The sequence below is a fragment of the Artemia sp. Qi Xiang Cuo genome, chromosome 12 (genome assembly GCF_049724085.1).
Source record: "Artemia sp. Qi Xiang Cuo chromosome 12, ASM4972408v1, whole genome shotgun sequence".
Classification (NCBI taxonomy): Eukaryota; Metazoa; Arthropoda; class Branchiopoda; order Anostraca; family Artemiidae; genus Artemia; species Artemia sp. Qi Xiang Cuo.
In genome coordinates this window covers 22,202,357-22,216,694 of record NC_142805.1, presented here as the reverse complement: position 1 = coordinate 22,216,694, position 14,338 = coordinate 22,202,357, and the positions used below count along the sequence as shown (strand labels likewise).

At 36.8% G+C, this 14,338-nt stretch overlaps 1 protein-coding gene across 1 annotated transcript in view; it reads left to right on the top strand.

Moving 5' to 3' along the window:
- The window catches only part of ninaC (STKc_myosinIII_N_like and MYSc_Myo21 domain-containing protein ninaC), a 386,065-nt gene that overhangs the window by 210,693 nt on the left and 161,034 nt on the right, over positions 1-14,338 (top strand). The window contains exon 15 of the mRNA XM_089097735.1: positions 13,520-13,670. Coding sequence (XP_088953861.1) covers positions 13,520-13,670 — 151 coding nt within the window. The remainder of the gene's footprint in view (positions 1-13,519; positions 13,671-14,338) is intronic.

Sequence of the window (14,338 nt, the reverse complement as noted above, 5' to 3'; positions counted from 1 at the left end):
ATATTAGTCCTTAAAGTTGGAAAATGGGCGGATGAGTGACATGATTAAAATTGCTTGCTATTAAATTGTTTATAAAAATTATTTTTGTTTGCATAGTTATCCAAAAAGCTGTAAATTATAGTTGTGGGTGAAAAAGATAAGTACTTCAAGATGGAAAATGGGTTTAGGAGTGAGATTAAGAAAGTAACTTGCTCTGAAATGGTCTTTGAAAAGTATTTCTTGGTGTTGAGGTATCCAAAAAGCTGTAAATTATAGTTTAGGGTGAAAAAGATAAGCAATTCAAGTTGCAAAATTGGTTTTGGAGGGAAATTAAGAAATTAACGTGCTCTGAAATGGTCTTTGAAAAGTATTTCTTGGTTTCGAGGTATCCAAACAGATGTAAGTTATAGTTGTGATGAAAAAAATAAGTACTTCAAGTTGGAAAATGGGTTTAGGAGGGACATTAAGAAGGTAACTTGCTCTGAAATGGTCCTTGAAAAGTATTTCTTAGTGTTGAGGTAACCAAAATGTTGTAAACTACAGTTGCGGATGAAAAAAATAAGTACTTCAAGTCGGAAAATGGGTTTAGGAGGGACATTAAGAAAGTAACTTGCTCTGAATGGTTTTTGAAAAGTATTTTTTGTTGTTGAGGTAACCAAAAAGCTTTATGATCTGGTTGTGGTGAAAAATATATTTCAGACAACTCTGAAAAATATCTTAGATGTGGGATTAAGAAAGCAACTTACTCTGAAATGGTGTTTCGTAGGTGTTTAAGGGTGATGAGATAACCAAGAAGCATCAGTAAATAGTTTTGGGTGACTAAGATATTTTCTTATAGAAGGAAAATAGTTTTAGGAGTGATATTAAGAAAGTAAATTTCTCTGAAATGTTAATTAAAAATTTTTTACTTGTTTATATGTATCCAAATAGCTGTAAATTATAGTTTATGTTGAAAAATATAAGTAATTACATTCGGAATATGGGTGTAGTATTGACAGTAAGAAACTAAATTCATCTAACATAGTCTTTGAATAGTATGTCTTGTTGTTGAGGTAACCAAAAAGTTGTAAAGTATAATTTCGGGTGAAAAATATAAGTACTTCAAGTTGGAAAATTGGTGTAGGAGGGACATTAAGAAAGTAACTTGCTCTGAAATGGTCTTTGAAAAGTATTTCTTGTTGTTGAAGTAACCAAAAAGGTGTAAAGTATAGTTGTGAGTGAAAAAGATAAGTACTTCAAGTTGGAAAAAGAAAGTAACTTGCTCTGAAATGGTCCTTGAAAAGTATTTCTTGGTGTTGAGGTAAACGAAAAGCTGTAAAGTATAGTTGTGAGTGAAAAAGATAAGTAATTAAAGTTGTAAACTGGGTTTAGGAGGGACATTAAGAAAGTAACTTGCTCTGAAATGGTCTTTGAAAAGTATTTCTTGGTTTTGAGGTATCCAAAAAGCTGTAAGGTATAGTTGTGATGAAAAAGATAAGTACTTCAAGTTGGAAAAGGGGTTTATGAGGGTCATTAAGAAAGTAACTTGCTCTGAAATGGTCCTTGAAAAGTATTTCTTTGTGTTGAGGTATCCAAAAAGCTGCAAAGTATAGTTTCGGGTGAAAAAGATAAGTACTTCAAGTTGGAAAATGGGTTTAGGAGGGACATTAAGAAAGTAACATTCTCTGAAATGGTCTTTGAAAAGTATTTCTTGGTGTTGAGGTAACCAAAAAGCTGTAGGGTATAGTTGTGATGAAAAAGATAAGTACTTCAAGTTGGAAAATGGGTTTAGCAGTGAAATTAAGAAAGTAACTTGCTCTGAAATGGTCTTTGAAAAGTATTTCTTGGTGTTGAGGCATCCAAAAAGCTGTAAAGTATAGTTGTGGGTGAAAAAGATAAGTACTTCAAGTTGGAAAATGGGTTTAGTATGGACATTAAGTAAGTAAATTTCTCTGACCTGGTCTTTGATAATTATTTCTTGGTTTTGAGGTATCCAAAAACCTGTAAAGTAGAGTTGTTGGTGAAAAAGATAAGTACTTCAATCTGGAAAATGGGCTTAGGAGGGAAATTAAGAAATTAACTTGCTCTGAAATGGTCTTTGAAAAGTATTTCTTGGTGTTGAGGCATCCAAAAAGCTGTAAAGTATAGTTGCGGCTGAAAAAAATAAGTAATTCAAGTTGCAAAATGGGTTTAGGAGGGAAATTAAGAAAGTAACTTGCTCTGAATGGTTTTTGAAAAGTATTTCTTGGTGTTGAGGTATCCAAAAACCTGTAAAGTATTGTTGTGATCGAAAAAGATAAGTACTTCAAGTTGCAAAATGGGTTTAGGAGGGACATTAAGAAAGTAACTTGCTCTGAAATGACTTTTGAAAAATATTTCCTGGTGTTGAGGTATCCAAATCTGTAAAGTATAGTTGTGGGTGAAAAAAGATAAGTACTTCAAGTTAGAAAATGGGTTTAGGAGGGACATTAAGAAAGTAACTTGCTCTGAAGTTGTTCTGAAAAGTGGATCTGGAAAATAGGTTCTGGAACTTGTTCTGAAAAGATATAATAAAGCCATAAAAAAGTATTAAAAAAAAAAAATGGAGAGGGGACTCTTTGGGGCCCCGGGGAGGACCTTTGGGGATCCGGGGGCCCTTGGGGGCTGGGTGGTCCTTTGGGTGCCCGGGGGACCTTTGAGGACCAGGGGAGGGCCTTTGGGGGTCTGAGGCGGGCGTTTGGGGGATAACATTTCGAAATTTTTACTTTTAGTTTACTTTTTTTTGCGGCGCATCCCTGCGGCGCATCCTGCGGCGCTTTCCTGCGGTGCCTCCCTGCGGCGCATCCCCTGCGGGGCTTTCCTGACCCGCGGCGCATCCCAGCGGCACATCCTGCGGTGCCTCCCTGCGGCGCATCCTGCGGCGCTTTCCTGCGGTGCCTCCCTTCGGCGCATCCCCTGCGGCGCATCCCCTGCGGCACTTCCCTGACCCACGGCGCATCCCTGCGGCACATCCTGCGGTGCTTTCCTGCGGTGCCTCCCTGCGGCGCATCCCCTGCGGCGCTTTCCTGGCCCACGGCGCATCCCGGCGGCACTTCTCTGGTCCAGGGGAGGGCCTTTGGGGGCACAGGTAGGGCCTTTGGGGGTCCGGGGGGCAGTTGGGGGCCTGGGGGACAGTTGGGGACCGGTGGAGGGCCTTTGGGACCCCGTTGGTCCTTTGGGAGCTCGATGGGCCTTTGGGGGGCCCGGGGATGGCCTTTGGGGGTCTGGGTGGGCCTTTGGGGGCGCCGGTGGCCCTTTGGGAGCTTGGGGGGCCTTGGGGGACCGGGGGCTTCCTTCGGACTTGGTGTAGGAGGATTGGAACCCTTTGGGGTTGGGTTAGAGGACCTCACAACACTGTTCAAATGAAACTTGTGTATTATAACGACCACAGAGTTTCACCATTAAATTCTCTTCTAAAATCTCTTCAAAAATTATCTTTTAAAATGTCTCTAACTGTTTCGCCGAAATAGTTCCATAAACTGTCTAAAACAGTTTCGCCCAAATAATCCCTAACGTAATTCAGCGTGTTCCCTTTGTTTTTGGCATCTCTGCGCTAATGCATTTCAAATTAATAAGAAACCTGATTCCCGCGCTAAAACAATTCATCGCTAAGATGTTTCTTGGAGAATTGTTTCCATGGCCTTTGGTTATTAATATCCTTTGGATTTCGACCAAAAGAGTTGTTTCCGAGGCAATGACATTAATAACTTGGATCTATTCCTGGAGAATCGTTTCTATGCGAAAATTTTTAAAGTCTGACAGATGATGTCATTGGTTGATTGATCTGTCAAGAAAGGAGAATTAATTTGTTGTTTCTAAGGGGAATTATTGATTCACGATAGGTGAAATGAGGTCGACCGCACAGGTGTTCCAATGTCGATGTTGATGTTGTTGTAAGTGCACGCTCTCAGCGAATGTCAATGTCGATGTTGTTGTTGTTGACACACTTTGATTACGCAATCAATTTAGGTCATTGACCCCATGAACCACGTGTTCTCCCTAATGACTCTATGCCCTTATTTGGTGTGGGCGTGGGAGTCTATGCCCATATATGGTGTGGGCGTGGGAGTATAAGATAGCTTTCTACTTATACAGACAATTTTAGGAAGGATTTTTTTCTGGTGGGGGGGGGGCTGAAGGAGGGGGTTACTTGGAAGGATCTTTCCATGGGGGATGTTTCCTTGGGGAAAGGGACATTTCTATGAAGGGGGCACCGGATTTCCAAGCATTATTTAAAAAACGATCAGAAATTAAATTAAAAAAAAAGTTTTTTCAACTGAAAGTAAGGAGCAACATTAGAACTTAAAACGAACAGAAATTACTACGTATATGAGGAGGTTCGCCCCCAAGTCAATACCTCGCTGTTTACGCTACATTTTTTTTTCAGTGATTTGAAAAGGGCTATCTATTCTAGTTAAACGGCCTTTGTGATTCAGGGGTTTGTGATTTAAACAAAATTTTAACTTTAGCGTAAAGAGCGTGGTATTGACTAAGGAGAGAACCCTCTCATATACGTAAAAACATATACGTAATAAAAAAAAAACATAAAAAAAGCGATACGGCTCAATAGTAATCGAAACTTTAAAAATAGGAATTTTCATGTCAATAATTGTACCAAAAGAATGGGCTTATATTGCTGATTCTAAATATATAAATTTTATTAAGTTTAGTATTACTCATCAAAGGCTCCCCTACAAGTGAAAGAATTTTAATGAGAATCACACCGTCAGATTCAGCGTATCCGAAAACCCTATTAGCCTACATTGGTTTCAAGCTCATATCTGCAAAAATGTGCAACTTTGTATTTTTTGCCAGAAGAGATCACGGATGCGTGTTTATTATTGGTTTTTTTAAGGGGTAATCTTACCGACCCCGTGGTCGTACAACATCAAGAGAGAGCTCATTCGAACGGAAATTAAAAGCTGTAGTGCCTATTCAGAGACCAAAAATCCTGGAGGGTAACTTGGCCCCCTCCCACGCCCCTTTTATCCCAATTTCGTCCTATTCACAAGGGAACAAATTTTTTTGTTCTTTCATCAGAGATATTTATTATAATTAACGGCCTTTGTGATTGAGGATTCATTCTTAAAGAATTGGAACACGATTTGAATTTAACGTAAAGAGCGAGGTATTGACTAGGGGGTGAACCCCATAATATACGTAATAAAAATATACGAATATAGAAATTTGTTACATAAGTTAATTTGTAAATTTCGTCTAAACCAAACTTAGAGAAAGCCATTTAGCAATATAAGTTCAAAATTAATATACAAATTTTGTTTTAATTATTTAATGACGGTGAGCTAAAATAAAGGTGTATTAGTTAAAAACGATCGGACATTAAATAAAAAAAAGTTTTTTAAACTTAAAGTGAAAAGCAAGATTCACACTTAAAACGAACAGAAATTATTCCTTATATGAAAGGGGCTAACACCTCCTAAAAGCTTCGCTTTTTACACTAAGGTTTTTTATTGTTTAAAAAATTAAATTTGTTGGAAAGTCAAACTTTAGTGTAAAGAGCGAGGCGTTGAGGAGGGGACAACGCCTTTCAAATACGGAATAAGTTCTGTTCGTTTTAAGTTTTAACGTCGTTCCTTACTTTCAGTTAAAAAACCTTGTTTTTTTTTATTTAATTTTTGAACGTTTTTGAATTAATGCAGGTTTTGATTTTGGTTCACCGCACATGAATAATTAAAAAAAAAATGAATATTAATTTTGCTTTTATTTGGTTAAATGGCTTCCTCGAAACCTGTTTAATTTTATTTACGAACGTTTTTATTAGTAATAAATATAGGTAACTTAAGAATTAACTTACGTAACGAACCTCTATATTCTTATATTTTTAATACGTATATTAGAGGGTTCGCCCCCTAGTCAATACCTTGCTCTGTAAGCTAAAGTTCGAATTTTGATCCAATTCTTTAAAAGTACCCCTTAATCACAAATGCCGTTAATTAGAATAAATAGCTCTTATGAAAGTACTAAATAATCTTTGGCTTAAAGAGCGAGGTATTGACTAGGGGATGAAGCCAATCATATACGTAATGTTTTCTGTCGTTTTAAATTTTGATGTTGCTCCTTACTTTCAGTTAAAAAACTTGTTTTTTTTATACATAATTTCTGATCTTTATTTAAATTATGCTGGGAAATCCGGCGCCCCCTTCATAGCAATGTCTCTTCTCCCATGAAAACTTCCTTCATGGTAAGATCCTCCCATATAGCCCCCGACCCACTCCCCCCCCACTACCAGAAAAAATCCCCTCTGAAAACGTCTGCATACTTCCCAATAACCAATACTATATATTAACATTGGGTAAAGTTCATAACTTTCAGCCCTCCCCCGGGGACTTCGGGGAATTAAGACATTCAAAAACACACAGTTATTATATTTTCGACCATGTTGAACAAAATGGCTATCTCAAAATTTTGATCGGGTGACTTTGGGAAAAAAATGAGCGTGGGAGGGGGCCTAGTTGCCCTCCATTTTTTTTGGTCGATTAAAAAGGGCACTAGAACTTTTAATTTACGTTTAAATGAGCCCTCCCACGATATTCTAGGACCACTGGGTCAATCCGATCACCCCTGGGAAAAAAACAAACAAATAAACACGCATCCGTGATCTTTCTTCTGGCAAAAAATGCAAAATTCCACATTTTTGTAGATAGAAGCTTGAAACCTCCGCATTAGGATTCTCTGATACGCTGAATATGATGGTGTGATTTTCATTAAGGTTCTATATTTTTTAGAGGGTCTTTCCCCCTTTTTTCGAAAATCAGACAAATTTTCTCAGGCGCGTAACTTTTGATAGGTAGGAGTAAACTCGATGAAATTTATATATTTGAAATCAGCATTAAAATCTGATTCCTTTAATGTATCTATTGGTATCAAAATTCCGTTTTCTACACTGTTGATTACCATTGAGAATGAGCACAAGGGGCTTTGAATGGTTGAAGGAAATCCACAACTCTCTCTTGTAAACCAGTCCTCTTGTAAAATTTGGAGTGAAAGCCTCCTTTTTTGTGCCAGAAAATTACTGGCACAAAGGCTCTCGCTGGTCATTTCTATGTACTTCAAGAATGTGGTTCAGAGTTTCTTCTAGATCTGCTGTGAGAGCACCATCCGCTTTCGCTAGGCCTACGCTTTCAAAATATGAGAGGTATTAGTTTTGTTTGAACCTGTTACTACCTTCATATGGGTCTATGCTTTCACAAATAGTTCTCTATTTCTCTTTTTATTTCTTTTTAAGGAGTTCTAAACCTTCCGAGTATGCATCCCAGTCTTCAGGTTTAATTGTTTGGAATAGCAATTCTTAACCATTTTCGGTTCAGCTTTATTCTTGGATTTAATTCCGAAGTCCATCAGCTAGTTGCTTGCTCCCCCTCTTCAACAGGCGTTAGCATTATTGCACGGGATAACACACTAATCATCATGTCAGTAGGAATGACAGTGCCAGCGTGACGCGAACACATGTGCTGCCATCTACAATTTATTCTAACGCTGACTGGATATGATTTATTAAAGGATTATTGATCGAGTCTAATGGGGTCGAGGTCGATGGATTTGTTGTTGTTCGTCTAGGTGTAATGACTCCAGGGCGAAGTTTGCACATGGGTATTAACGGGGGAGAGATGTATTGATCTAGGACAATAGGGGGAAGTGGATTTCTGCAAAATTGATTGCGTAATCGAAGGGGAAGTGGATTACCGAGAAATTGATTTACATAATCAGTTGGGGAAATGGATTTCTGAGAAATTGATTACATAATCGATGGGGAATGTATTGATCGAGTCTAACGGAAATAGAAATGACATCACTTGTTTCCTAGGAATTATGCGAGACTCTAAAGAGATAGAAATTCCATTTTTAAATATGGCTTCTTTGGTCTTTAGTGACAGAGATAAATTAATATTCTATTTTTAAATATGGCTTCTCCGATCTTTAGGTCAGAGTGATAAATTGATATTCTATCGAAATCATAATAGTGTAGCTAGGAACATCTTAGAGATCAAGCGATTAACGCGGGAATTTTTTCCTGGGAATTTCAAATTTGACAGCCCAGGGATGCCAAAACAAAAGGAATACGCAGAAATTAGTTTTAGGGGATTATATGGGCGAAACCGTTTGAGAAACTTTAGAAGATGATTTAAGCCAAACAGTTTGAGACATTTTAGAAGATGATTTGGGATGAAACTCTGTGGTCGTTCTAATACACAAGATCCATTTGAACAGTGTTGTGACGTCCCCTACCCCAACCCCAAAGGGCCCCATCCCCCCAAAGGGCCCCGGGCCCCCAAAGGCCTCCGAGCCTCCAAAGACCCGCTGGGGCCCCAAAGTCCCCCCAGGCCCCCACATTTTTTAAATACTTTTTTGAATCAATTTGTTTGTATGTCTGGGTTGGTGTTTTCTAGTCCAAGTGTTTGCCTTTGTTGGTTTGTATATCTAAAGTGCCTGTCTTTCTCTGTTTAGATTTCTGAATCAATTTGTTTGTATGTTTGGGTGGGTGTTTATAAGTCCAAGAATTTGTCTTTGTTGGGTTGAATGTCTAAAGTGCCTGTCTTTTTATGTTTTTATGGCTGAATGAATTTGTTTGCATACCTGGGGTAGTTTTTCCAACATCAAGAATTTGTCTTTGTTGGTTTGTGTGTCTAAAGTGCCTGTCTTTCTCTGTTTGTATGTCTGAATCTATTTGTTTGCATGTCTGGGTTGGTGTTTGCAAGTCCAAGAATTTGTCTTTGTTGGTTTGAATGTCTAAAGTACCTGTCTTTCTCGGTTTGTATGTCTGAATCTATTTGTTTGCATGTCTGGGTTGGTGTTTGCAAATCCAAGAATTTGTCTTTGTTGGTTTTAATGTTTAAAGTGTCTGTCTTTCTCTGTTTGTGTGTCTGATTCTATCTGTTTACATGTCTGGGTTAGTGTTTTCATGTCCAAGTATTTTTCTTTGTTGGTTTGAATTTCTAAAGTGTCTGTCTTTCTCTGTTTGTATGTCTGATTCTATTTGTTTTCATGTCTGGGTTGGTGTTTGCAAGTCTAAGAATTTGTCTTTGTTGGTTTGAATGTCTAAAGTGACTGTCTTTCTCTGTTTGTGTGTCTGATTCTATTTGTTTACATGTCTGGGTTATTGTTTTCAAGTCCAAGTATTTGTCTTTGTTGGTTTTAATTTCTAAATTGTCTGTCTTTCTCTGTTTGTATGTCTGATTCTATTTGTTTTCATGTCTGGGTCGGTGTTTGCAAGTCTAAGAATTTGTCTTTGTTGGTTTGAATGTCTAAAGTCTCTGTCTTTCTCTGTTTGCGTGTCTGCTTCTATTTGTTTGCGTGTTTGGGTTGGTGTTTGCAAGTCCAAGTATTTGTCTTTGTTAGTTTGAATGTCTAAAGTGTCTTTCTTTCTCTGTTTGCGTGTCTGATTCTATTTGTTTGCGTGTCTGGGTTGGTGTTTGCAAGTCCAAGAATTTGTCTTTGTTGGTTTGAATGTCTAAAGTGTCTGTCTTTCTCTGTTTGTGTATTTGGTTCTATTTTTTTGCATGTCTGGGTTGGTGTTTGCAAGTCAAAGAAATTGTCTTTGTTGGTTTGAATGTCTAAAGTGCCTGTCTTTCTCTGTTCGTGTGTCTGATTCTATTTGTTTGCATGTCTGGGTTGGTGTTTGCAAGTCCAAGAATTTGTCTTTGTTGGTTTGAATGTTTAAAGTGTCTGTCTTTCTCTGTTTGTGTTTGATTCTATTTGTTTGCATGTCTGTGTTGATGTTTGCAAGTCCAACTATTTGTCTTTTTTGGTTTGAATGTCTAAAGTGTCTGTTTTTTCTCTGTTTGTGTGTCTGATTCTATTTTTTTGCATGTCTGGGTAGGTGTTTGCAAGTCCAAGTATATGTCTTTGTTGGCTTGAATGTCTAATGTGTCTGTCATTCTCTGTTTGTGTGTCTGATTCTATTTGTTTGCATGTCTGGGTTGGTGTTTGCAAGTCCAAGAATTTGTCAAGATCTCTTCATCTCTAAGGTTTTCCTAGCTACACTATTATGGTTTCGATAGAATATCAATTTATCACTCTGACCTAAAGATCGGAGAAGCCATATTTAAAAATAGAATATTAATTTATCTCTGTCACTAATAATACACAAGTTCCATTTCAACAGTGTTGTGAGGTCCCCTACCCCACCCCAACCCCAAAGGGCCCCATCCCTCCAAAAGGCCCCAAAGCCCCCAAAGGCCCCCCATCTCCCAAAAGACAGACACTTTAGACATTCAAACCAACAATGACAAATTCTTGGACTTGCAAACACCAACCCAGACATGAAAACAAATAGAATCAGACACACAAACAGAGAAAGACAGACACTTTAGACATTCAAACCAACAAATATAAGTTCTTGGACTTGCAAACACCAGCCCAGACTTGCAAACAAATAGATCAGACATACAAACCGAGAAAGACAGGCACTTTAGACATTGAAACCAACAAAGACAAATTCTTGAACTTGCGAACACCAACCCAGACATGCAACCAAATAGAATGAGACACACAAACAGAGAAAGACAGACACTTTAGACATTCAATCCAACAAAGACAAATTCTTGGACTTCTAAACACCAACCCAGACATGCAAACAAATATATTCAGACATGCAAACAGAGATAGACAGTCACTTTAGACATACAAACCAACAAAGACAAATTCTTGAACTTGGAAACACCAACCCAGACATGCAAACAAATAGATTCAGACATACAAACAGAGAATGAGAGACACTTTAGACATTCAACCCAACAAAGACAAAGCCTTGGACTTGTAAACATCAACCCAGACATACAAACAAATAGATTCAGAAATGTAAACAGAGAAAGACGGGCACTTTAGACATACAAACCAACAAAGGCAAACACTTGGACTTGCAAACACCAACCCAGACATACAAACAAATTGATTCAAAAAAGTATTTAAAAAAAATGTGGGGGCCCGGGGGGACGTTGGGGCCCCGGGGGTTTTTTGGGGGCTCGGAGAACTTTGGGGGTCTTTGGGGGCCTGGGGCCCTTTGGGGGATGGGGCCCTTTGGGGTTGCGGTAGGGGACCTTACAACACTGCTGAAATGGAACTTGTGTATTATAACGACCACAGAGTTTCACCCCAAATCATCTGCTAAAATGCCTCAAACTGTTTTGCCTAAATCATCTTCTAAAATGTCTCAAACGGTTTCGCCCAAATAATATCCTAAAATTAATTTCTGCGTGTTCCTTTTGTTTTGGCATCCCTGCGCTGTCACATTTAAAATTCCCAGAAAAAATTCCCGCGTTAATCTCTTCATCTCTAAGTTGTTCCTAGCTACACTATTATGGTTTCGATAGAATATCAATTTATCACTCTGACCTAAAGATCGGAGAAGCCATATTTAAAAATAGAATATTAATTTATATGTGTCTCTAAAGACCAAAGAAGCCATATTTAAAAATGGAATTTCTATCTCTTTAGAGTCCTGCATAATTCCTAGGAAACAAGTGATGTCATTTCTAATTCCGTTAGACTCGATCAATACATTCCTTACCGATTATGTAATCAATTTCTCAGAAATCCAGTTCCCCCACCGATTATGTAAATCAATTTCTCAGAAATCCAGTTCCCCTTCGATTATGCAATCAATTTCTCAGAAATCCACTTCCCCCTCTTGTCCTAGATCAACACATCTCTCCCCCGTTAATGCGCATGTGCAAACTTCGCCCTGGAGTCATTACACCTAGACGAACAGCAACAAATCCATCGACCTTGACCCCATTAGACTCCATCAATAATCCTTGAATAAATTATATCCCGTCAGCGTTAGACTCAATTGTAGATGACAGCACATGTGTTCGCGTCGCGCTGGCACTGTCATTCCTACTCCTGTCTTCTGTGAGTCTTTTTGTCTCCTTATCCTCTTCAGTTTCTCCGGAATTGGGAGGCAGATTTGCGAGTTTTACGACAAACAACTGATTATAAGTGTACAATTTTGTGTTTCTTTTATCTCCCAACAAGTTTCCTCGCCGTGAATATCGATGTTGAATATTCCTTAATTAAAAAAAACAAACCTTCCGAAAAAGAAGTCTTTCAAAGAAAAAGTAAATTATGTGTATTTTGAACAGAGTGTTTTAATTTTAAAAAACGCCGAGAAAAAATTAAAAATAAATCACTTTAATAATCAAGATAACTGGGAAGAACTTATGAAAATAAACTGGATGATTAATATACGATGATATTACTTTAAAGAAATCACAAAGAATCAAGATTCAAGATTTTATTTAACAGTATTTTTTTCAATGTTTTAATAATAATTTTTTAAAAATATATTTGGTTTTCAGTAAAGCGCGAATGACGCAATAGATTTTAGAAGGTTAACAGGGTATTTAACCTTAAGTTGCCAAACTCATGCTAGTACCAATTTTTGTTTGTTTTAGGTTTGAATTAAGTATATAGTTTACTTTTTACTTGTTTTAGCATTGATTTATTCATCTATATCTGTATATTTTATCTTTATGTTTGATATGAGTATTTATTTTAGTTTCTGTTTGTTTTGGGTTTCATTTATTGTTTCATAATAATTTCTGGCGTGTTAAGTTTGAGTAATTATAGGGCTTTATTTCTGTTCCTCTTAAGTTTTAATATGGCTCTTTACTTTTCTTTAAAATCTTTGTTTCCGAAATTTTTAAAAAATATAATTTTCGTTTATTTTTTATTCCAAAATTTTATTGTTGGTTAATACAATGAATATTTTCCAGTTGTTTGGGGTTTTGGTTCAATAATTAAAAAATCACATTCTAATTTAAGTTTTCAAGTTGCACAAGGTGATCTCAGCCATGGTTTGATTGTATCCAATACAGCATAATTATTGAATATATTTATGCTCAATGGTAGGTTGGACATTTGGGCATTAAAATGCACTCTTTGGGGTGTCTTCCCCCCACCTACAAAATAACCTAATGTGCTCCTTCAAGCTTGTCACAAAATTGTATATTTCACAGGAAATATAAACCTTAAATATCTCCATAAAAGAAAAATTCAAAGACACAAAATGTGCCATAAGCTTTGCGCTCCCATGGATTATGTAAGCAAAAGTGTTAAACTCCTTATAATTTTTCTTTTATAAATACTGTTGAAATAATAATCCTTTGTACCACCTAAATACCGTCTGTTATACTAATAGTTATTTTTATTGTTGTATTGAAGGAATATTAAACAATAAAAGTTTTCATAGAAAAGACCAAGTGCAATAGAAAACTTTAAGCGAAACCTAGCTTATTATTTGCTCTGTCGAAAACTAGTATTTTTAATCGGTTGTATTTTTTTATGTAAAATTTAAAATAGATGCTAGCATGGATAGCAGCATCAAATACAGATTATGGTTGCATCAGTGGTAAAATGTTCGTGTTGAAATTTGGGGGGCGAAATAACAAAACAATCTGTGGGTTTGATAAGGAAATTTTACATCAAGTGCCCAACTTTCCTATAAGGAAGAATTCTCGTCATCTGATTAGATCATAAGTATGCGAATGTTGTGCTTAATCATTCTCGCTCTCCATATTTTTAGCAAGATTGTAAACAAGAAGACATAGATTCAACTGGGTATTCATATTTTGACAACCGACCAATTTTAGATCTTTTACTGATGAAACCAGAAGGCGTCCTGGCGTTTTTAGATGAAGAATGCAAGGCCACTGGAGACAAATCTATGTTCTTAGGTAGGCTCTACTCATCACATAAATACCAATTGGGTGAGAACTATTTGTGCTACTTATTAATCTAGGCCAAGGCTTCCTAAACTTTTTTCATTCACGACCCCATTTATAATTGAAAGTTTCCTGGCGACTGCATATAAATATAATTGAAAGACAAATAAATATTTTTTGATGATTCATTTATTAAGTAATAATATACATATACACATGAAAATATATAGTTTTAGAATTCGTTTAAAAATATACAAAAAAAAAAAAACACAAAAGTTGAAGAGTTGTCTGTATTATACTTACAAAAAGTGTATGCCCTATTTTTCATCAAAATTTAATTTTTTGCAATAAGATAAATAAAAGAGAATTCTGACCGCCTTAATTCAATCGAATATATTCGGTCGCAGTTGTTGGATGGTAAATATTAGATTAACATGAAAGGAAAAACCTTAGTGAGATGGATCTGCCTGTTTTTTATTGCATAACAAATTAAATCTTGGTGGAATGTTTGACGCTGCCGGACGTAAGACCTCTTCAGCATTTTTTAGTGATGAATGATATTGGGGTTTAATATGTGTCAAAGCTCAGAAAGTAACTTCACATAAATATGTGGTTTTGAATGGCAAAAGAACATATAAAGCCATATATGCAATTGTGGAAAATTCAGTTCTAGTTCTGAT